This window comes from Erinaceus europaeus, chromosome 17, assembly GCF_950295315.1.
Source record: "Erinaceus europaeus chromosome 17, mEriEur2.1, whole genome shotgun sequence".
Lineage (NCBI taxonomy): Eukaryota > Metazoa > Chordata > Mammalia > Eulipotyphla > Erinaceidae > Erinaceus > Erinaceus europaeus.
In genome coordinates this window covers 26,100,954-26,125,938 of record NC_080178.1, presented here as the reverse complement: position 1 = coordinate 26,125,938, position 24,985 = coordinate 26,100,954, and the positions used below count along the sequence as shown (strand labels likewise).

The 24,985-nt window shown below is 45.6% G+C and overlaps 1 protein-coding gene across 3 annotated transcripts in view; it reads left to right on the top strand.

Moving 5' to 3' along the window:
- Positions 1-24,985, top strand: part of LDLRAD3 (low density lipoprotein receptor class A domain containing 3) — an 852,030-nt gene that overhangs the window by 82,836 nt on the left and 744,209 nt on the right. For 2 of the 3 annotated variants that reach the window (XM_060176608.1, XM_060176607.1), the window contains exons 2-3: positions 19,253-19,368; positions 21,688-21,834. In XM_060176608.1, the coding sequence (XP_060032591.1) occupies positions 19,299-19,368; positions 21,688-21,834 (217 nt within the window). In that variant the 5' untranslated portion in view covers positions 19,253-19,298. The remainder of the gene's footprint in view (positions 1-19,252; positions 19,369-21,687; positions 21,835-24,985) is intronic. The other variant, XM_007521826.3, reaches the window with a different exon arrangement.

The window sequence follows — 24,985 nt, the reverse complement described above, 5'->3', positions numbered from 1 at the left end:
CCCTGGCATAAACAGGCAGTTAATGACAGCTCTGGTTCAAATCTCAGCTCTGCTGGGTATAGGCTGTTTGCCATCAAGCAGGTGGCCTTTCCACACTAGGCTTTCATTTGCTCATCTGTAAAAGGAAGGTGATATTAGCACCCCCAGGGAGATTTGGGTGAAATTGATTGAACCTTTACCCAGAATCTTTAATTCTTCACGTGACTGTATGGCTCATGTTGTTGGTTATTGCTAAAGCAGGTGTGGTAAGTGACATTGGGTGGCTCCAGGTTGGGGGCAGTGTCCAGGTGAGTAAAAAATAGTATGGAGGGGCTGGGTGGTAGCACAACAGGTTAAATGCTAATAACACAAAAGTGCAAAGACCAGAGTAAGGATCCTGGTTTGAGGCCCAGCTCCACACCTGCAGGGGGTTGCTTCACAAGTTATAAAGCAAGTCTGCAGGTGTCTATCTTGCTCTCCCCCTCTGTCTTCCCCTCCTCTCATGATTTCTCTCTGTCCTACCCAACAACAACAGTAATGGCAACAACAACAGCAAGTGCAACAAAGTGGGAAAAATGGCCTCCAGGAGCAGTGGATTTGTAGTGCAGGCACCGAGCCCCAGCAATAACGCTGGAGGCAAAAACAAAAAACAAAGAACAACTGTGTGGAGACACACTGCTTTGTTCTCTTAGAGCCACGGAGGATGTTGATTTAAATTCAAGCTAAACAGAGGCAAAAAACAAACAAACAAACAAAAAAAAAACCTTAGAGTTAACCCTAGGGTCCATGGACATCTTAGGAAAGAGAATACTATTGTGAATAAAAAAGAAAAATATGGGTGCTGGCACACCAGATTAAACTCACATAGTATGAAGCACAAGGATCCCTGCAAGGTTTGAGCCCCTGGCTCTGTAGGAGGGGACACTTCTCAAGTGGTGAAGCAGGTCTGCAGGTCTCTATCTTCCTCTCTTCTTCTCTGTCTCCTCCTCCTCTCTCAGCTTCTTTCTGTCCTATCCAATTTAAAAAAAAAATGGAAAAATGAGAGTTGGGCTGTAGCACAGCGGGTTAAGCGCAGGTGGCACAAAGCACAAGCACCGGCATAAGGATCCCGGTTCGAGCCCCGACTCCCCACCTGCAGGGGAGTCGCTTCACAAGCAGTGAAGCAGGTCTGCAGGTGTCTATCTTTCTCTCCCCCTCTGTCTTCCCCTCCTCTCTCCATTTCTCTCTGCCCTATCCAACAACAATGACAGCAATGATAACTACAACAATAAAACAACAAGAGCAACAAAAGGGAATAAATAAATAAAATAAAATAAAACACTGGGGAGGTGACTGTACTTAAAAAAAATTTTTTTTAAAAAAATGGAAAAATGGCTACCAGGGTCAGTGGATTTGTAGTAGGCACTGAGCACAGCAATAACCCTGTAGGCAACAAAACAAAACAAAACATAGAAACTCCAGTCTCCCCACCCCAGCTATCATTTCTCAAAGAATCAAGTTGATATCAAATCACTGTTTCACCATGAAGAAACATGCTTTTGTTCCTTAAATCTTGACCTGTGTACATATATGGACTGCCCACCAGACTGGAGAATAATTCTAACTTGCAGAAGTAGTTCACAAAATGTTTGGTGAAAATGCTTCTTGGATTATTTTAGCATGGAAAAACAACCATCCATACTTCCATTCACCTAATATTTTATCCTTCTGGTCCTCCATCCTTCCATTTGTCTGTTCCTCCATCCACCAGTTCATTTCAACAAAAATTCTGTCCTTAGTTCTGAGCTTTGTTAGGACACATTTCTTCTTCTGGTGTAAAGTTGTTCATGGGACTTTGTGGGAAGATGGGTAGGTACACAAACAGTGGAACACTGTGATAAATGAAGAGAGAAGTTTGCCTGGGGGGCCTGTGAAATGATGTGGGGGAATCTTGAGGGGAGAGGGTGTAGTGGTGGACTCACCAGGACACACTAACTTCTTGTGCTGACCCCAGGACCTTGGACTTTATCCTTCATGGATGGAAAACATGAGGATATGAAACATGAAACGATATTATCATCTCTGCTCTAAAGTTCTGTTAAAAATGTCTCTTAGTGGTCAATATTGGATCTGGGACAGTCATAAGAGGATCTGTTTATGCCAAACATAAAAGAAAGAGATATAAAGCAGAACAAATTGTTTAATATTCAGGAACCTAAAGGCAAGAATACGGCAGATGAGATTTGAGGCCTCCATTTTGGAAAAAGCTAGGAAGTCTATTTTAGGTATATTCTAAGAGGCCCATAACTTTACCAATTTTGCCTGAGCCCAACTGCTAACTTGCAAGGGAGCTAAAGGTATTGTCTGGGGAGATGGTGTCAGAGTTGGAATTAGGACTGGAAAGCTGAATTAGGGAAGAGAGTAACTCTCAAATATGGGAAAAGTATATCACGGTGCCAACATGATTTCCCTGGGCAGACAACCTCACCCCTGTGTCCTGGAACCAAACCTCTCCAGAGCCCCTGCCCCTCTAGGAAAAGACAGAAACAGGATGGGGGTTGGATTGACCCGCCAACACCCATGTCCAGTGGAGAAACAATTACAGAAGCCAGACCTTCCACCTTCAGCACCCCATAAAGATCTTTAGTCTATACCCCAGAGGGAGAAAGAATAGGGAACCTTCCAATAGAGGGGATGGGATACAGAACCCTGGTGGTGGGAATTGTGTGGAATCGTACCCCTCTTGTCCAACATCTTGTTGATCACTGTTAAATCAACATATAAAAGAAAGATTTGTACTGGGGATATATTTCATAAGTATGGCCAGGAAAAATGGATGTGGGTGATACTTAGCACAGTTGATTGATGTGGGTTGAGACTAGGGGTGAGCGGGAGAGTTGTGATACTGTCAGTGGAAATACTGAGTGATGCTGGAGGGATGAGGTTGGAAGAAAAGCAAAAAAGAGAAGCTGAGTTTGTGCCAGAGGAGGAAGTGTGCATCTCTGGGTAGAGGATGGAATTACAGGTGAGAACACTGGATTAGGTTGAACCAGGTGGCAGGCAAGATGGTGTCTGTTGCTCAACCAGAGGGCAGTCTGAACAATGAAGGTTGTTGAGAGAAGATTGGAAGAGGAACCTCCAAGGTGACTGAGGAGGAAGAGTCAGGCTTTTGTGTAGAGGTGTATGTGTGGGGGGAGGGGAGATAAAGGAAGGGAATTTCAGGAGAGAGAGTGTGGTCCAGTTGCTCCAAATTTGACAGAATCATGCATATGATAAATATGGAAAAGTAATCGGGGTGGAGGAGTAGGCAGTGGTGCACCTGGTTAAGTGGACACATTCATTACAGTGTGCAAGGATGCAAGTTCAAGTCCCTGGTCCTCACCCACAGGGGAAAAGCTTCACGAGTGGTGAAGCAGCGCTGCAAGTGTCTGTCTCTCCCTCTTTAGTTTCCCCTCCCCTCTCAATTTCTCTTTGTCTCTATCCAATAATAAATAAACTAAATATTCAGAAATATTCAAAAGAAAAGTAACCTTGGGATCCTGCCGTTGGGAGACCCCCGGTGGCTTTGTGAGGACAGATTCAGGAAAGTCAAGTGGACAGAAGCCAGCTGAGTGTTAAGGATAAAAGATGGTGCAGACTGCCAGGTGAACCTGTTTGGAGGTTAATCATGGTCTTGGCATCCACCAAGCCTTTGACTTCTTTCCAGGATGCTGAGCCTCCGTGTTAGCAGAGCCTCTGAGGAACGTGAGGTAGAACTCACCGTTTGTATGTGTGTGGGGCATAGCCAGTTTATTGAAAAATCATTTATGGATGAATAGCTCTTATCTCTTCCAATCTCTCATCTCACCTGGTAGGGTTTTATTGTATCCAGTTCAAGGTGGATTCTTTTACACTCCAGATCACCCCTTCTTTAATTATTAATCGTGTAACTACATTATAGCAGTTTGTCTTGCGTAATGACATATTATGTGCCTACATTACATCGAGTCTTTATGTAACAGTAATTCTTTAATAGTGAATAATAATACCTTTAACAAATGAACTCTGCCTAATCTTCTGGCCTCTATCTGCATGCTGTCTTAAAAATGTATGATAGTCCTGGAAGCTTCTACTGAATTTTCACTACATATATAAATATATTTTTCTCCCTTCAGAGGTTTGTGGTATGAGTGACACTGAGAGAGTTCTCACGTTTTCAGGTTTATGCCTCTGAACTCCCAATTTGCAAGTGAACAGAGAGCAGCAACCCTTTGGTTTGTTTCCCTTGAAAGGTATCCAGGTTGCATTTGGCTCATTTCATTTATAAGGGAAGAGACTCAGGCATAGAGTGGGTAAGAGCCACTCCCTGCCCTTGAAGGAGTGGAATTCAAATTCAGTGTGTGGGCTCACAGCCAGCCTGGGTGAGAATTCTGCAAACCTCCCTTAATTTCCCTTCCCTTTGCTTTCTGCACTGTCCAAAGCTACCCTTCCTAGCCTGGAAAATGGAGCAGCAATGTCCTCTGCCTGGTTTCTTCAGCCCTTTGATTCTAGCAAATCCAACAAACCTCTTGTAAAAAAGGTAAATTGCTCCCCTCATTCACACACACACACACACACACACACACACACACACACACACACACACACACACACACACACACACACACACACACCCCTGGCAGTAAATACTGCTGAACTCTGGCACCTGCTGGATACGCAAACATCATTTGCTCAAGAAGTCAGCTAATTCCTCATGATGGAGGGCCTGTAGGTGCACTCAGATCTCAACTCCAAGGGAGGGGAGCCTGTCATGAGCAGATTGTAGAAACGGGCTGGACCAGTTTAATGGATTAACCTACTTAAGAAAATGTAAAGAGACTGCACTGGTTCATATGTACACACACACACACACACACACACACACACACACACACACACACACACACCCCACTTGGAGGTAACAGGTTTGTGTTTTGATTTCCCTGGCAGAGTTCCTCTCCTAATAGGAAGTGATAAGTCAAACAATCAGTCATGCGCTGAGACAGGATGGATGGCTGTGGCTAATCCAGGTGAACCAGAAAGGCCCTGAATCTATAGGGAACAGGAGGCAGGTCTAATTCCAGGCCCCTGGGAGATTTTCTCCTGTTGCAGGGGAGTGTGGAAGCAGGCTTCTCCACATGGGTGGTGAAGAGGTAGGAACAGGCAGCCTGGATTCTCTTTTGCTAGAATGACTGATCCCTGGGTCTTAGTCTCTGTATTTGAATAAGAGGAACTACCTTCAGTATCTGCCAGTGGGGATGTTTTCAGTTCTCGGGGGGAGGGTATTATTATCGGGTTGTTGGAAAAGTTATGACGGGGAGTCTTGTGGTAGTGCAGTGGGTTAAGCACACGTGGCTCAAAGCACAAGGACTGGCATAAAGATCCTGGTTCCAGCCCCTGGCTCCCCACCTGCAGGGGAGTCGCTTCACAGGCGGTGAAGCAGGTCTGCAGGTGTCTATCTTTCTCGCCTCCTCTCTGTCTTCCCCTCCTCTCCAGTTCTCTCTGTCCTATCTAACAATGACGATGTCAATAACAACAAATATAATAATTACAACAACAACAAAAACAAGGGCAACAAAAGGGGAAATAAATAAAAAATATAAAAAAATTAAGAAAAGTTATGACATATTTTTCTTTTTTTATTATCTTTATTTATTGGATAGAGACAGCCAGAAATCTAGAGGGAAGGGGGTGATAGGGAGAAAGACAGAGACAAACACCTGCAGTCCTGCTTCACCACTTGAAAGCTTTCCCCTGCAGGTGCGGACTGGGGGCTCAAACCTGGACCCTTATGCACTGAAACATTTGTGGGCCCCCTAGATTCTCTTTATGCAAAAGCTGGTTTGGCACCTGCCCTGGGTGGGCCATTGCTAGGGAGGCAGGGAACATAAAGGAACCTGATCTTGTCTGAGTACCACTAAGGGTCAACTTTCCAAAGAGAGTCAGGGATCCTATGCAAAGGGAAAGAGGTTCTATTTACTGAATCCTAGGTATATGCCAACTCTATTCTCCTTAATTTATTCCTCTCTCAATTATATAGATATATCATAAGCTCTTACTCCTCAGTGACCCTGCCAGGGAGGTGAGCTTATCCTAGTTTTTACAAATGTAGAATTGAGGATCAGAGAAGGTAACGCACTTGTCTGAGGTCACACTGCAAGTGACAGTGAACAGAGCCAAATCACAGTCTTGATTGCCTCCTGCCGAGCCTCCCACTCCCACCATCCTCTGAAGCCCCATGCTGGGAATCAAGGAGGCAGATGGTGTGGACTAATCTCAGAGAGACAGCCTCCATGTCTGTTATTTCCCCACCCTGACTTCACAGGGAGCTAGTATTTTTAAAAAGATCTGACCTTCTGGCTAGGCCTTGCTATTTATGTTTCTGGAATGTCATAGCTTAATATGTTGGGTGGATAAATTTATTTTAAGAGATGTTTTCTTTTTCCTTTTTCTTTTCTCCTGCTCTTCTTCTTCCTCCTCCTCCTTCTCTTCTTCCTCTTCTTCTTCTTTTGTGGCCACAATCTACTTCTACTCTGCAACTATTCCTGCATTTCAGAAAATGAAAAGACTTCATAATAAATTAAATCTCCCAGGTGGATATTTTGCATTTATTCTCCCCCCCCCCCGCCCCACCTCGCCACAATGTGAGCACTTACCCCTTTCACTTCTCTCTCATTCTTCTTTTTTAAATTTTATTTATTTTCCCTTTTGTTGTCCATGTCGTTTTTATTGTTGTAGTTATTATTGTTGTCGTCTTGGTTAGATAGGACAGAGAAAATGGGAGAGAGGAGGGGAAGCCAGAGGGGAGAGAGAAAGATAGACACCTGCAGACCTGCTTCACTGCCTGTGAAGCGACTCCCCTGCAGGTGGGGAGCCGGGGGCTCGAACCTGGATACTTACACCAGTCCTTGCACTTCGCGCCACATGCGTTTAACCCGATGTGCTACCACCCGACTCCCGAACCTCAGTCTTTTACACATGGTAACACTTGAGGCATGCCACTGGCAGGCCCAAATGAAAAGAAAAATTTAAATGTTTTATTTATTTTTTTATATAGAGACAGAAGTCAAGAGGGAAGAGGGAGATAAAAAAAAGGGAGATTGGGGGGTGTGATGGGGGAGCGGGGGCTGAGACTTGCAACACTGCCTTACAGCTTAGAAAGCTTTCCTTCTGCAAGTGGGGACCGGGGACTTGAACTGAGGTCCTTGTGCACCGTGATGTATGCACTCAATCAGATGTGCCACCATCTGGCCCCTTATGAAACATTTTTGAAAGATGGAGAAAAAGGTAACAGGAACAAAACTAGAGAAAGCCTGTGTGCCTCCCTCCCAGCCCCATCAAATCATGAGCATATGCCATGCTTGCCCCGGAAGCAGTCTTGCCGGAGCAGTTCACTGTGTCCTCTCTTCGAGAGGATAGCCACTCTCCTGAGTCTGATACTCTCCTTCCCTATGCGTTTTCAAACAATACATTTACATTTGTATGTAGCCCTGAAATTAGTATATTTTTCAAGCTAGACGGAGATGATAACCTGCAATTTGCTTTCTTACTATGCATTAGGTCTCTTAGATTTATCTGTGTTGAGTTCAGACCATACCAGTTCATTAAATTGGATCACTGGGGTGGATTCTAGTGCACGCATATGCCCTGATTTTTTTTTAAGTCCATGTTCCTCTCGATGAACCTTTAGTTTGTCTTGCAGTATTATGTTATAGCCAGGCTGCAGTAAGTATTCCTGGCTGCTGTGTCTTGGGGCCTAGGATATGTACCGGAGAAAATCCACTGGGTCAGAGGCTTACAAGCATCTTTATCTTCTCTCTCCAAGCTGCCAAATTGCTCTTGTGATTCCTTCTAGCATGCACAGCCCCTGAATTCCTGTTGCTCTACATCGTTTTGAGAATGTCAGGCTTCAGATGTTTGCAAGTCTGAGGGGTGGGAAAGAGAGCTTTCATGTTTCCTTAATAATTATTATTATTTTTATTATGGGTTAGAGTGAGTATATATATTAAATGTCAGTGGAAGTTTTCATATTAGTGATATACCTTTGTATATATTCTGTTCATTTTTCTCTTTTTTTTTTTTGCCTCTGTTTTCTTATAGTCTTATAAGGAAAGTATAAAAATCTAGGTTATGTCTGTGGTGGATATGTCTTTCAGTTAAAGATTTATCTTTTTTAATATTTATTTATTCCCTTTCGTTGCCCTTGTTGTTTCATTGTTGTAGTTATTATTGATGTCATTTTTGTTGGAGAGGACAGAGAGAAATGGAGAGTGGAGGGGAAGACAGAGAGGAGGAGAGAAAGATAGACAGACACCTGCAGACCTGCTTCACCACTTGTGAAGCGACTCCCCTGCAGGTGGGAAGTGGGGCCCCAACTGGGATCCTTAAGCTCTTCCTTGAGCTTCAAGCCATGTGTGCTTAACCCACTGCACTACAGCCTGACTCGACTCCCAAAAGACTTATCTTTTAACTCTTATTCCCTCCCTGCCTCCCCATCTCTATCACTCTCTCTCCTCTTTTCCCTACCAGGGCTGTACTGGATTTCATCTCATGTGGTTCCACCACTCCTGGAATATTCCCTTCCTACTTTCCTTCCTCTCTTCCTTTCTTCCTTCTTTCCTTCCTTCCTTCCTTTCTTTTTCTGGATAGAGGCAAGAGACATTTATTTATTAAATTTTTTTATTGTTTATTTGCTCTTTTGTTACCCTTGGTGGTTTTTATTGTTGTTTTAGTTATTATTATTGTTGTTGTTGATGTCATTATTGTTGGATAGGACAGAGAGAAATGGAGAGAGGAGGGGAAGACAGAGAGAGGGAGAGAAAGATAGACACCTGTAGACCTGCGCCACCGCCTGTGAAGTGTCTCCTCTGCAGGTGGGGAGCTGGGGGCTCTAACAGGGATCCTGACACAAGTCCTTGCCCTTCGCGCTATGTGCACTTAACCTGCTGCACTACTGCCCTGCGACTCCCAACTTCCCTTTTATGTTGTGCTTCCAAGTGGTGGCAAGGGCCTTGAACCGGGGCCCGCACACGCACACACACACTTTTTGATGTACAGGGATTAATGCAATTGGATTGATCAGTCTTGACAGTTTACTTTATCCAGTCTTATTTTAAAAATCCTTCCTGAGCTTGAGTTTATCAAGATAAACTTTTGGGCTTCAGTCAATCTCATTTTGCTTTCTTGGTCTTATTCCTGGGCTGTGCTGTGTCTCCCATACTCGGCTGCCTGAGTTTGCCTCGGCAGAGCTAAGTGGGCACTGCCGAGCAAAGTGACTGAGAGTAGTGACTGCAGGCATGGTTGTATGGTCCCTGGGCAGATGGGACTGGGCTAAACTTGGGGCCAGGGCACAATCTTTCTTGACCTCACGGCTATTTCTGAGAAGTGCTGAAGTGTAGAGTTGATGGGCCCTTAGGAAGCTTATCTACAGACCTGCTAGTTGTCTTCACTCTCCTCCTTCAGTTTAGCTCCACGGCCTGATTCTTGCTTCTTGTTGCCTCTTCTGCTGCTGCTGCTGCTGCTGACTGAAGTTGAGGAGACTGAAGAGATATGGGGAATGTCTCCTGCTCCAGGTCCTCCCTGCATCTGATTTGCTCATAAAAGTCCATCCAGGGGGGCTGGGCGGTAGCGCAGAAGGTTAAGCGCACATGGCAAGAATCACAAAGACCTGTGTAAGGATCCCAGTTCGAGCCCCCCCCCCCAGCTCCCCACCTGCAGGGGGGGTCGCATCACGGACAGTTAAGCAGGTCCACAGGTGTCTTTCTCTACCCATCTCTGTCTCCCCTCCTCTCTTGATTTCTTTTTGTCCTATCCAACAACAACAATGACAACGATAATAATGATGACAGCAAGGGCAACAAAGTGGGAAAAATGGCCTCCAGGAGCAGTGGATTCGTAGTGCAGACACAGAGCCCCAGCGATAACCCTGGAAGAAAAAAAAAAATCCATTCAGGAGCACTGTGCTTCTGCTCCTTTCCTCCTGGGAGTTCAGGATCAAACTGCTGAGTTGCCTTATCTGTCCATTGCACTTCAAGTGAGTTCAAGTTGGGAAGAGATAAAGTCTTAGAACTTGAGAGTGTCAGAACCAGAAGGGTCTTTATCTGTCATTGGATGCTCCCCCAACGTGTTTGTTCAACCTGCTTTTACTGTCTGTTGTGTGCCTGACACTTGCTAATTGCTGAGGATACAGAGGGGAGAAGGGAAGCTAAGTTTCTCATCTTTGTGGTGGGGGAATCATTTCAGGTTGAGGTTGGTATAACGGGGTGAGAGGAAGTGCCTTTGGGTTTTGTTATTTCAGATATAGTTCTTGCTCTCTGGTCAAGGGATACTCAACTGTGATCAAAGCCAGCTACCACCATTCAAGTAAAAAAAAAACTTTTTTCATTTTTAAGTGGTTGAAGACATATTTAGTGACTGAGGGATTTTGATAATAGAAGATACTAGTTTTCAACTCCCATCAGTGAGATCTTCCCTGTCCTTACTCCCCCTCCCCAATTTTATTCCTCTTATTATCACACCTACATCATTACTGAGAATGTTGTTCTCAGTTGTAATACACTTTTTTTTCCTCCAGGGTTATTGCTGGGCTCGGTGCCTGCACCATGAATCCACCGCTTCTGGAGGCTATTTTTTCCCCTTTTGTTGCCCTTGTTGTTGTAGCCTCGTTGTGGTTATTATTATTGCCATTGTTGATGTTTTTCGTTGTTGGATAGGACAGAGAGAAATGGAGGGAAGAGGGGAAGACAGAAAGGGGGAGAGAAAGACACCTGCAGACCTGCTTCACCGCCTGTGAAGCGACTCCCCTGCAGGTGGGGAGCCGGGGGCTCGAACCGGGATCCTTACGCCGGCCCTTGAGCTTTGTGCCACATGAGCTTAACCCACTGCACCACCGCCCGACCCCCCTGTAATAAACTTTTTATGGGATATTGTGTTCTTTCCTCTTAAATCAATACCTGCTTTTTTTTAAATACACATTTATTTATGATAGAGAGGAGAGAACCAGAGCATTACACTGGTGTATGCATCGCTGGGAATTACACTCAGGACCTCATGCTTGAGAGTCCAAGGCTTTATCCATTGTGCCACCTCCCAGACTACCATAAATATCTACCTTTAACTTGGCTCCCTGTCTAAACTATTTGCTATCCAGACATTTACAGAAAGCATTTGCAGAGCCCTGCTCTAGCTGTGTGATCTTGGGTAAATTACTTCTTTGGTTTTGGTTTCCTCAGTGGCAAAATGGGTGTGGCAAGCTGCTTTGAATTGTCAGGAATGAAAAAGAGAACTGTTACTCAACTCCTGTTATGTTAGATCTTTCCTAATGGGAAATTAATAACCTAGCTTTCTTTCCTTCCTATCTCCCTCCTTCCCTCTCTTCCTCTGTCTTTTTGTCTCTCTTTCTTTGATTATTATTTTTTTAACTTTTTAAAAAAATTTTTTCTTTCTTTTTTTAATATTTATTTTATTTATTTATTCCCTTTTGTTGCCCTTGTTGTTTTATTGTTGTAGTTATTATTGTTGTTGTCGTTGTTGGATAGGACAGAGAGAAATGGAGAGAGGGAGGGGAAGACAGAGAGGAGGAGAGAAAGATAGACACCTGCAGACCTGCTTCACCACTTGTGAAGCGACTTCCCTGCAGGTGGGGAGCCGGGGTTCGAACCGGGATCCTTATGCAGGTCCTTGTGCTTTGCGCCACCTGTGCTTAACCCGCTGTGCTACAGCCCGACTCCTCTCTTTCTTTGATTATTATTGAGAGAGAGAGAGAGAGAGAGAGAATGAGAATACATAAGCAAGCACAGAACCACTCAACTCTGACATGAATTCTTGAGAATTAAACCCGAGGCCTCAGGCTTGCAGGTCCTGTGCTCTTTGGTCCTGTTATCTCTCTAGCCCAACTTTCCTTAAAGGTTGTTAAAGGGAGTGTGGGGAAGGATGGGTACTAAGGTGGGTTTGGACCCGGGGGTCACTGTCCTAAGGAACAGCACACTCCAGTGCTGCAAAGCAGCCCCATGAGCTGTGGCCCTTGACGCTTGCCAGGGCTGCCTCCCATCAACTTTGCAAATCCCTTCCGACATTAGCACCATGCTGACATAATTTTTTTCTCATGAAACTCAATGGAGCATAACTAAAAAATGTAAGTAACAGCTCCGAGCCCTTAATGAGGCTATAAATACAGGACCGAAAATAATTTATAAAGCGATTTCCTGGTGAAGAACTGTCCTTTTCTAGACCTCTTCACTTTCTCTTTGCTTGCCTCATTAACACTAGCCATTGGCTTTCTCTGTGAACTCATTTGGAGAAAGAAACAAAGCATTTATCATCTTGTAGCTATAGCTGCTTTGCAGTTCATGGGATAAGCAGAGGAGAAAGCTAGGTGAGGTACAGACACCCCGTGGATGGCTGAGCTCACTCACTGTCAAAGGGGGATTGGATTGCTCCATCTCTGAGTTTTTTTTGTTGTTGTTGTTGTTGTTGTTTTTTTAACCAGAATACTTCTCAGCTCTGGCTTATGGTGGTGTGGGGATTGAACCTGGGCATGAGAGTCTCTTTGCATAACCATTATGCTATCTACCCCCACCCTGAATTTTTTATCTTTGTTTTTCTATTTATAAAAAGGAAACATTGACAAAACCATAGAATAATAAGAGGGTACAACTCCACACAATTCCCACCACCAGAACTCAGTATCCCATCCCCTCCCCTGATAGCTTTCCTATTCTTTAACTCTCTGGGAGTATGGACCCAAGGTTATTATGGGATGCAGAAGGTGGAAGGTCTGGCTTCTGTAATTGCTTCCCCGCTGAACAGGTTGATCCATACTCCCAGCCTGCTTTTCTCTTTCCCTAGTGGGGTGGGGCTTTGGGGAAGCGGGGCTCCAGGACACATTGGTAAGGTTGTCTGTCCAGGGAAGTATGGTCGGCATCATACTAGCATCTGGAACCTGGTGACTGAAAAGAGAGTTAACATACAAAGCCAAACAAATTGTTGACTAATCATGAACCTAAAGGCTGGAATAGTGCAGATGAAGTGTCAGGGGGTACTCCATTTTGTAGATGGCTAGTAGGCATATTTTAGTTATATTCCAAAGGGCCTGTGGCTATACTGGTTTTTTTTTCCTGAGCCTGAAATTGATAATATGCAGGTGGATCCAAGTCATTGTCTGGGGCGATGATGTCATGGATATATAAAAGACCAGAAAGCTGGATCAGGAAAGTGAGTAGTTCCCCAATATGGGAAAGGGGTATAAATATTGTTGATTATAAACCCCATCAATTTGATGTGATCTTTATTTATTGGGTAGAGACAGCCAGAAATGGAGAGGGGGAAGGGAGGTAGAGAATGAGAGAAACAGAGAGACACCTGTAGTGCTGCTTCACCACTTGTGAAGCTTTCGCCCTGCAGATGGGGGCTCAGGGCTTGAACCTGGGTCCTTGTGCATTTTAACATATGTACTCAACCAGGCTCTCCACCACCACCTGGCCCCTCTCTGAATTGTTTCTGCAGCAAAATTACACAAACTCTCCTTCCCTTCCACATCAGAGAGGGTGTAAATCTCAAGTCTGTGGATCCCAAGGGACAGGAGGCTTGGTCTGAATCCATGGGTCACTTTATACCTCCTCACCAGTTCCCGATGGATGTATCTTCCTTGAACAGACAGACAAAGTGAAAAAGGGGCTCTTAGACTGAGCTCATAGGTTAGAGCAGCTGCAGAGCCTGGACAGTGCTGGAGGCCTGGCTGTGCTTAGTGCTTGGAGCCAGAGGCATAGTCCTGCTCCCAGCTCAGACACCTGCATGTGACTGCTCCTTTGTGACAGCCAGGCTCCCTTTGCAAAGTTCCAGCAGGAAGTTGTTTGATGAGAACCCTATGGCTCTAAGAAGTGCTTGGGACAGATGTCTCTGGTTCCATCCAACACCCTTGCAAAGGAAAGCAAACAACCTGGAGCCAGAGAGATGTTCGGGGCTTTTCCAGGATGTTTGCAAAGAGATCATTGCAAGCCAGCTCACTTGGTCCAGTCCATTTGCAGTGTGTGGAATGCCTGCGTGTGTCTGAAGCACTGAGGCAAAAAGGGAAAACAGATGGTTGCTTTCAGTGGCCTTGTAACTTTATGTTGGTTGGCACAAGGCAATGAGAAGAGGTATGTTAGTTTTTTCTGGGTGTTTTTCAAGAGGGTCTGAGATCTACAGAATGGAATGCTCAGCCGGATGTGTGTTGGAACATATGTTTGTGGGTCTTACTTTGTTGTGTGTTGAGCCTGCAGACTGTTGTCAGGAAGCAGAGGATAAAAAGGCAGGCAGTTGGGCAGAAATCTGCAAGCTGGGGCCTGTGGATAGTTTGCAGATGTCAGTTCTAAGTTGTGTTATGACCACGGACATCCTTGAGTGGGAGAAGAACCAGCTGGGGGAGAGGAAGAGACCACGGAGGACTCCAGCTAGTTGGGACAATTGCCACCACTTAGTCACAGTTCAGAAGGAGCGTTTGGTGGCGTGCAGTAGCTGTCTGGGTTTCTGCACTTCTCCCAGCTCTGGGCCCCTTATCAAATAGAAATTTGTGGTTGCCAGAAATTTTGAAAGAAGCTGCTACAGCAGACTTGTCTGCCCTGGCCCAGTAGGGGAGACCTTGGAATTTCATTTCATTTTTCCCCCTTTTCCATTTTGGTGCAGCTGGTGTAGTTATTTTAAGTAAGTGATGTGCTGCAGTGGAAATGGGCAACTCTTTCGTTTCTCAGCTTAATGAAAAAAAGGAGAGGGGGGAAGAGTAACCCCAGATCGCCAGCTTCGTGCTAATGCTTGTCTTTTTGGGATTCTAAATGTGTCCCAAGACACTGAGATGGGATAAATATTTCAGCCACTAGAAAGTCCTGCTGTCAGACTGCAAAGATTTCTAACTTCTTTTAAAGCAGACAGGGTAGTGATTTTCTTGCACAAATCCAGACACCCCATGCCTCTTACTTTAAGTCTCTGTGTATAGTTTTCACCTACTAGGGGAGAAAAAGGAAGGGTGAGGGTGGAGTGGACGGGACTTTCCAAGGAAGAATCCTGGGGTTGGGGATGAATCAGTACCTGAGAGCACTTGAATTTCCCCTTAGGGAAGCTATATATACTCATTGGGGACCTCCTGAACACCAGATCCCAGGGCACTCTTCTGCAGGGGGTGTGCAGCCAAGCGGGAGGTGATGCACTTAGGCCCATCTGCACAGGAGGGGAGGAAGGCAAAGCCCAGGATGCTATCCAAATGAAAAATGAAGGACAGGCTTCAAAACGGGTGTTAACAAGGTGTGTCAGAGTAAATAACAAAAATCCCAGACTCAAAGGGTGAATGAGGGAGTAGCCAGCTGCATGAGTCCTCTAGTGCTGTTGAAACAGAACACCACTTAAACGGGCCAGTGTTTACTTTTCTCACCATTCTGGAGGCTTAGAAGTGGGAGATCTGAGGTGTGGGCAATGTAAGTTTCTTTTGAGAGTCTGCTCCCTGTGTCCCTTCACCTGGTATTCTATATTGGCCTATAACCTTCAATTAAAAAAAAATATATATATACATATACTATATATGTGTGTGTGTATGTGTGTATTTAATGTGGCCCTCCAAGCTCCTGCTGATACTAAGCATTCTCCCTTTCCTGTTTTTTTTAATTATATATATATTATTCTGTATACTTAGAGATGGAGAGACAGAGAGAAGATCTGGCGTCAAACCATTACTTGCCACTCCGCTGCCCATGATGCTCCTATGTGCTGGTGTCAAACTTGGGGCCTCACAGACACTAAGGCCTGAACTCTACCGTCTGAGCCATCTCCAGGCCTCCTTAGCTCTGCTCCTTTCTCCATTTCTCTCTCTCTCTCTCTCTCTTTCTCTTTACCTTTTCTTTTTTTAATTATTATTATTATTTTTAATAATGTATTCTTTTTAATTTTTTATATTTATTTATTTATTTATTTATTCCCTTTTGTTGCCCTTGTTGTTTTATTGTTGTAGTTATTATCGATGTCATTGTTGTTGGACAGGACAGAGAGAAATGGAGAGAGGAGGGGAAGACAGAGAAGAGGAGAGAAAGATAGACACCTGCAGACCTGCTTCACCGCCTGTGAAGCGACTCCCCTGCAGGTGGGGAGCCAGGGGCTCGAACCGGGATCCTTTCACTGGTCCTCGTGCTTGGCGCCACCTGCGCTTAACCCGCTGCGCTACCGCCCGACTCCCTTCTCTTTTCCTTTTCTTATTTTTTGTCTTCTTTTCTCCTTCACTTCTCCCTTTATGTTCTTCCTCCTTGCCTCCCTCCCTTCTGCCACCAAAGTTATCACTGGAGCTCAGTGCCTGCAAAACAGATCCGTCACTCTTGGTGGACATTTTTCCTTCCCCTCTTTTAAAAATTGTTATTATTATTATTATTTAGCCTCCAGGGTTATTGCTGGGGCTCAATGCCTGCACTAAGAATCCACTGCTCTCAGAAACCATCTTTTTCCCATTGTTGTTGTTGGATAGGGCAGAGAGAAATCGAGAGAGAAGGGGAAGACAAAAAGGGGGAGAGAAAGATAAGACACCTGCAGACCTGCTTCACCACTGGTGAAGCGACCCTCCTGCACGTGGGGAGCCTGGGGCTCGAACTGGGATCCTTACACCAATCCTTGGTCTTTGCACCATGTCCATTTAACCCACTGTGCTACCACCCAGCCTCCCACTAGCTCCTTTTCTTATAAAGACACTAACGAGGTTGGACTAGTTCCCACCTGAATAGCCCAAATCTGAATTACATAACTCTTGTTTAGTTACATCCTGATGTATTGAGCATCAGGACTTCTACACATGACTTTAGGGGAGTGGACAGATTGACTCACAATACCCAAAACCTGGTGAACAGTGGGTGAAAGAATTAAACTAGAGGGGCCTCATTGCAGGGAGGATTTATGGGCAGGAAATGACTGGACATGAGGCTGTGGAGATAGGCGGGGGTCCTGTCAGCCATGGCAAGAGCAGTAGATTGATTGTAAGGGTACTCAGAAGTGAGGAGCCATCAGTAGGATTTAAAACTTCCCCTCTGCAAGTGGGAGGGCTGTTTTATGTCAGAATTTCCCAATGTCAGCACTATTGATTTTCAGACCAGATGATTCTTTGTTGGGGGTGAGGGAAGGAGACACTATCAAAGTGTGTGTCTGTGTGTGTAGGTATGTGTGTGTGTGTGTGTGTGTGTGTGTGTGTGTATGTTTGCCCCCTGTTGAGAGCCACTAGTTTCAAAGGGGACTAGAGATTGTGGTGGTGTCCATGAGCAGATGCCACTTGAAGTAGGCATGTTGGGTGGATGTGAGAAAGATACCGTAAAATCTTTTGACTGCTGATTTTCTTGATAAAGAGACTGGGAGAAGTTGAGAGGGAGAGAGACAGGTACTGATAGCACTGCTCATGAAATTTCCCTTTGTAGGTAAAGATTGGGAGTTTGAACCCAGGTCTTCGTCTTAGTTATTATGAGAAAGAGAATGAAAGAGGAGGGGGGAAAAAGGAAGGAAAGGACAAGCACTGGTATATGCTCAACTCTGGTATAATAAAATGATACTTGGGATTGAACCTGCAGCCCCTGTGGCCTCAGGCATGCAAGTTGGTGCTCTGACAGCCTGACCTATCTCTCTGGCCCTTGAGGAAGATGATCCCTGAAGACGGAGTCAATAGCTTTTATCTTCTCTTTGCCAGGTTTTCAATCTGATGACATGTCACTATCCTTGAGCACCTGCCTCAGTACCCTTTGCTTTGCATATTGGGGTTGCCTAGAAAAGCTCAGAGAGTGTTCCCCAGTGTTACCACTACTGGGGTCCTGAAACACGTGGTCCTGCTGGGAGAAGGAGTAGCTGAGGGGACCCCCACTTATTCATGTAGTGTTGAGTGTCTGCTTCGTGCCTTTTCATCAGCAAGGCTGAGAGCTGCCCACCTCTCCAAGCAGGCTCTTTGGAATCTAATCTGCCCAGTTTTTTGGCTCCAGAAATATGTTTATCAAAACAAGATTTCACTATTGCAGTGACTTTTCCAGGGGGCTTGCCTTCAAGAAGCAAACTCTGCAAAAGACACATGTAAGTGATTTCCTCCAAACAAAACAGAACAACACTGTGGAGCCTGGGCGAGTACACTCCTGCTTGCTGGTGAAGCCCAGAGTGGCAGTTAGGAAACAGCTAGAATTTGTGGGTTTTCTTGCTTGTGTGTTCTCTGGGGCTCCAACCCCCGGCCGTCCTTTAGACTCCCTCCTATCACACACCCTCCTGCCCACTCCCTTCAGCATTTTCAGTCTTCTCCAGATGTTGGTGAAATGGTTCTGTGTCCTTCTCAGGGTTGGTAGTAGCTTTCTGGAGTCTTTTTCCCACCTGAGATTTTGATGCTGCATCTGGCCGGCTCAGTGGAACAGAGGACCACGTGGGTGATGTCTGATTTAGTGGAAGATCAGGAGAATCAGTGACCCAGTTCACTAGATTCCTTACACTCAAACTGTGTCTTTTTAGTTCCATATCCTTCCATGTCAGACTGTGGCTTCATGCCCTGTTCCTTAGACCTGAAGGGTCCTTACTTTCCATTTCTGTCATCCACCCTTGTTCTTTGCAAATAAGTGCTACCTCTTTTCTGGGGTTCTTACCATTTTTAAATTTATTTTATGAGAGAGACTAGAGCACTGCTGGACTTTGGTATATGTGGTGCTGGGATTGAACCTAGGGCTTCACACATGCAAGTCATATTTTGTATCTGCTGAGATGCCTCCCCAGCTTCTGGAGCTTTTCTTGGGTGCCTTGTATTTTGAACACCACAGTGATTATTAGCATCACCACCAGGGTTATTGCTGGGACTTGACTGCTGCATAACCTCACTATTCCTGGTGACCCTGTTTTTTTCCCCTTCAATTAAAATAATATTTATTCATTTGTTTGGTAGACACAGAAATTGATAGGGAAGAGGGATATATATCCAGCACTGCTTCACCACTCATGAAGCTTTTCACCACCTGCAGGAGACCGAGGGCTAGAATCTGGGTCCAAGTGCATGGTGATATATGCATTCTTTTAAATTTATTTTTTAAATTTCTTTACTGGATGATTAATGGCTTGTAGTTGACAGTAAAATACAGTAATTTGTACATGCATAATATTTCCTAATTTTTACATAACAATACAATGCCCACTAGGTGTCCCCCCCCCACACACACACACAGTCTTTTACTTTGGTGCAATACACCAACTCCAATCCAAGTTCTACTTTGTGTTTTCCTGGGTATGCCCAGTCTCACCACTCATGAAGTTTTACCCCCTGCAGGTATGGACCAGGGGCTGGAACCCGGATCTTTGTGCAAAACTGTAACATGTGCTCTCAACCAGGTGCACCACCCAGCCCCACACTGCTTCTCTATTCATCAAACTTCCTCCCAGCAGGTGAGGACTAGCAGCTTGAAGCTAAGTTGTCATTATTCTTGGCAATGTCCGTGCACCATCTTCCACCCAGCCATAGACCTTTATTTTAAGATGGGGTGGGGTATTCAGTGGCCTTTGGGAGTAAGAATGTGTCTTGATCAAGTTGCTCTTGAGAAAAATCAAGATGAGGTCACAGAGACAGAGGGAGACTTGAGAGAGGGAAGTCATGTCAGAAGAGAGTGACCATACATTTCGTAAGAGATGGTGGTGACAGTTTTCTGTGGCAGTGGGCAGAGTGTGCAGGGCTTGGTGATTGGCTGTCTGGATACAGGAGCCAGGAGGGACAAAGAGGCCGTCATTTTAGCTTCTTGTCCCAAGTTCTCCAGTGAACTAGGAAAGCTCATTTTTAGTTGGGAGATGTGCATAGATATTAACTCAGCAGATGAGCTTCCAAATACTGTCTCCATCCCAGCTGACTGCTGCCCACTCACTCCAGATATCAGACCTTTCGGGGACTGTCCCAGCAATAAGTATCTTAGCTATACAAGAGAATGACTATTCAGTTGGGCTTGGGAAAGCCAGGGGACAACTCAGAGGCAGAGCATCCTAAAGGTTATATGTTAAAATGGGGTGTAAGGAATTACCAGGAGATCCCCCCTCCCCAGTCAAAGCAGGTTAAAATGTGAAGGGGAATGTTGTCACAGAAACTGTAATGTCAAGGACCTGGAATGGGACCTAAAGATGTTCCTCTTGCAAAGCCTGTAGAAGGGTTTTGGGCTCTGCGTTCCTTCTGCTTACCCTGGGAGACTCTGGCATTCTCTGGCTACATGGTGGTGAAATAGTATTTTTCCAGCTGGAAAGAAGGAGCCCTCGTTTTCAACTCTGCACCTGGCAGTCCTACGCTGGTGTTTGGTTGGTCATGAATGGCCAATAGGAGCTGACTGTTTCACTTCCAGAGCCACTTCTCAGCCACTGATCACAGAGCTCGCAAGGTTCAGACACTCCAATCCTGGCTCTCTTGAATGTCCTGCCTGAGGTCCAGGGGAGGATGAGTTCCTCATTCATCCTTGCAGTTTTATCCTTGTCTCTTTGCTCCCCTCCCCTCCCTTTCCCCCTCCTCCCTCTTTTCTTCCTTTCTAATTTTTGTTAGATAGGACAGAGAGAAATTGAGAGGGGAAGGGGAGCTAGAGAGAGGGAGAGAAAGACAGCTGAAGACCTCCTTCACCACATGTGAAGCATTCCCACTGCAGGTGGGGAGTGGGGGCTTAAACCCAGGTCCTTTCACTTGGTAATATGTGTGCTTAACCAGGCACAACACCACCCTGCCACCTCTGTTTGCTTTCTAATCATAGACTTGGTGATTTGCTTTGGGCAAGTACCTTGGTAATTGCTGCATTCGGTGGAGTTGGATCTAAAGCTTGGGGTTCTTGTTTCTAACCCTCCAGGAACTCTTGGCAGGCAGTTTGCTGCCCTTGCTGCCCTCTTGGGGGTTTGAAGGCCTGAGTTTTAAGTTTCATCTTGGCCTTCTATCCCTGTGTGACTTCAAGTCAGTTTTGTGAGCCGGTATTCCTGTTTCCTAAAGTGGAATTGTCTCCCTGTGTTCCTGGCTCCAGACTGTAGATTCTGTGCAGTAAGGCCACATATGGGGTCAGAGGTCTGGAAGGGGCCTGCCACTTGCCTGGGAGCCCAACTTTTACTCTTGTCTTAGAGCCTTTATTCTGGTTGCCAGGCAGTGAAGCACCTGGTGAAGTGTACCTGTTACTATGCACACGGATCCAGTTCAAGCTCCTGGCCCCCGCTTGTAATGGGGAAGCTTTAGGAGCTGTGAAGCAGTGCTGTAGGTGTCTCTCTTTCTCACCCTCTTTATCCTCCTTCCCTCTCAGTTTCCCTCTGTCCTGTCAAGTTAAATAAATAAATCAATAAGGTTAAAGAAAATAAAAAAACAAAACACGTTATGTCTGTTAACAACTTGGAGAGAACGTTTGGAGTTTACATTCCATCTTTTTGACAGAGAAAAGTCCCTGAGCACCTGTTGTGTGCCAGACACCCTTTATAGGCTCTCCCTGTGTTTCCCTAATTCCTCTACTCTGAAGCCCTGGTGGGGCAGATTATCAAGCCATTTCACAGATGAGGACACTGAGATCCTGAGGAGCTAAGTTATCCACTGGAACTCTCATATCTGCCAAACAAGAACCCCTGGTGTGTGTGTGTGTGTGTGTGTGTGTGTGTGTGTGTGTGTGTGTGTGTGTGTGTGTGTGTGTTTTGTATGTAGAGGGCTGTCTTGGATCCTTGCTCCCCCTGCCTGCACAGTCTGACTTCCCTGTCCTCTCTGCCCCACAGAGAGCCAGCTGCTCCCCGGGAACAACTTCACCAATGAGTGCAACATTCCAGGCAACTTCATGTGCAGCAACGGGCGGTGCATCCCGGGCGCCTGGCAGTGTGACGGGCTTCCCGACTGCTTCGACAAGAGTGACGAGAAGGAGTGCCGTGAGTGGTGGACCCTTTGTGGGGGGTGCAGGTGGTGATTGTGGGGTCCGAGTGGGGGTCAGAGTCAGAGGAGCAGAGATGCAGCATTCTGGTGGCCTCCTCCCTGCAGCAGCCCTGTCTCAGAGTAGCAGAGCTGTGTAGGGGATTGAATAGTGGTTTGGGAGTGCTGAGGGCTTTCCTGCCAGGACCTACTCATTTCATTACCTCCCTCTGCTGGAGAGGGAAGCTGACTCCCAGAGTTTCAGTTATGTCAGTATCTCCCATCCCAGCAAGTAGCTGACCTAGTATTGCAGCTCAGGGTTGCCTCACCCCTCAGAGCAGGTTGGTAACTACCTGCATGTCTTGTCCTTGTAGATTTGCTTTGGATGGTTAAATCCGGTGTAGTGTTGTCAAGTAGCCAGCAAGGAATTGGTGCTGAATGGATAATCGGCATTGAAGCCAGATGTAGACTTGCCGCCAGATGCCAAACACTGTCACTCCAGCTTTTGCATGAAGGGGGATATTAGAGTTGTCTTCTCAAACAACACTTGTGGGGGTTGGGCGGTAGTGCAGTGGGTTAAGCCTATATAGCGTGAAGCACAAGAACTGGCATAAAGATCCTGGTTCGAGCTGATGGCTCCCCACCTGCAGGGAGGTCACTTCACAGGTAGTGAAGCAGGTCTGCAAGTGTCTTATGTTTCTCTCTCCCTCTCTGTCTTCCTCTTCTCTCTGGATTTCTCTCTGTCACATCCAACAACAACAGCATCAATAACAACAGTAATAATGACCACAACAACGATGAAACAACAAGGGAAACAAAAGGGAAAAGAAATAGCCTCCAGGAGGAGTGGATTTGTGGTGCAGTCACTGAGCCCCATCAATTACCTTGGAGGCAAAACAAACAAACAAAACCCCACTTGTCAGGCCTTAGCTATTCTCATTATTTTGAAAGAAGTGAGGCAGGCAGGAATGGGTTAGTCTTTGGTCATTATCCTTTTGTTTCCCAGATTTAGTCATAGCATGTGTGGCTTGAAAAAACAGCTTTCTTTTTTTTTTTATTTAAGCACTGGAAACTGATTTTTTAAATTCAGTTTGATAGGACAGAAAGAAATTAAGAGGGAAGAGGTACACAGAAGGAGAGAGACAGAGAGACACCTGTGCCACTGCTTCACCACCCATGAAGTATCTGCCCCTGCAGGTGGGGGCTGGGGGCTTGAACCTGGGTACCTGGGCATTGTAATGTGTGTTCAACTAGGTGTGCCACCGCCCAGCCCCTAAAATCACTCTTCCAAGTGGAGCACTGAGAAATACTATTTTTGTCTCACCCAACTTATTAATTCATCTCTCCCTTCTTGGGCATCCCTGGCCTTGAATAGTCCTGGTTTGGACAACTCTGGCCCATTTCACAGTTGTGGTGACCTTGGGTGTTGGTTGGCTGAAGCTGTATGTGAAGAACCTGTGCCCAGCAAGGGTCAGCTGCAACAGGCTTGAGCATCTTCTCTGCTTGTAGGCTTAGATACCAAGGGACAGATACAGTTGTGTTCTGGGAGGAGTCAGAAGAGAGACACAGAGTTTCAATTCAGAGGGTCAGGAGTGGAGGGAATCAGTCTGTTTAAGCCCCAAGTTGTTGAAGGGTCAATTGTGTTTTGCTCCTACATTCTTGTCTTTTGTCACTGCTGGGACTTTGCCACTGTTGGAAGACTCTTTTTTCCCCTAAAATAGGAACAAAGAGACAGAGGGAAAGAAAGACACAGCAGTGACACTTCTCCCAGTGTGGTGGGGTTGGACTTGAACCTGCTATAGTGTTGGCCCACTTTTCTTTTTTTAATTATTATTATTTCAGAGAGAGAAGAGAGAAGCAGGCAGAACCACAGCACTCTTCTCCACCTGGGGCTTCCTCTAGTGCTATGGGGCTTCCCATGTGGTATTGGTGCTCACATCCTGAGGCCTCATGCTTAGGAAGGTGCATGCTCTACTGAGCTATCTCCTGGCCCCCCTGCATGTCCATTTCTCTACCCATAAGACCGAGCATCATCATCAGACAGGCAACAAACATTCCCCATCACACCTCCGTCAATATCTGCAGTAGGCATGAGATTTGGCTTAGTGATAACCCAAAAAATTGAGCACTTGGAGTGTGAGTGAGGGTGGGCCAGCCTGGCTCTTGACCACCCTGTGGCCCGTGGAGGTGTGCCCCTGCCACTACAGGGTAAGCTCGACTGTAACAGTGCAGCAGGTGGGGTGTACCTGAGAAGTCCTGGCGCCCAGACGTGGCTGGTAGTGACTGCATGAGACCAGTGGTGCTTAGCTCATCTGTGACCTTTGACACCAGGTCACAGGACCTCTCTGTTAGAAGAGGATTTGAATCTATAACATCGCTGTCACTTTTATTTGAAGCCGACATAGGGAAGAAGCAATGGGTGTGAAACCCATCACTGGAGCCACCCCCCCGCCCAAGCTGTCACCTATCTAGTGACATCCTCCCCACCCCCCATCTATCAAAGAGGTTCATCATCCCTGCTGCCTCTACCACTCTTCACAGAAATTTTGGGTGGTGTGTTGGGATTATGTCTTGTGGGGGAATGTTTTATTTTGTTAGATGTGTTTTATTTTGTTACATCTTTCTTGAATAAACCAAACTGGCATTGTTTTCATTTGAATTAAAACAAACAAACAAAGTTTCTCATCTTTTGTTGTTTGTGGCGTGACTTCAGAATTGCTAGAAATTTTACCATTCATCATTTGAATTTCAGATGAGACCGTGTGCAGTTCTGAGTGTTACTAAGATCTGTGTATATGTGGAATGATGATTTTTTAAAAGAAAATGATGTGAAGGTGAACTCTGATAAATGCAGGCTGTTTTCAGCTGGGCTGAGGTGAAGTTTATAGTTTGTGAAGGAAGGCTGAGTTGGGAGCTGTGACCTCAGTTTTATTCCCAGCTTTGTCAGGAGTAGCCTTGTGATTTTAACGAGTGTGTTCTGTGACATTCTATATCCTTTGTCACTCCAGTTCTGTGATTTGAGAGTTGACGTACAGACTAAAAGATGGGGTGGAAAGAGAATTAGAAAAGAAAAACAGCGCGGGCAGCTGTCTGGAGGTGTCGGGGCTGGTTTGCAGCAGGCTTGCCGTAGCTATTCTCTCTCTTTTTTTTCTTCCTCATTTCTTGCCCATA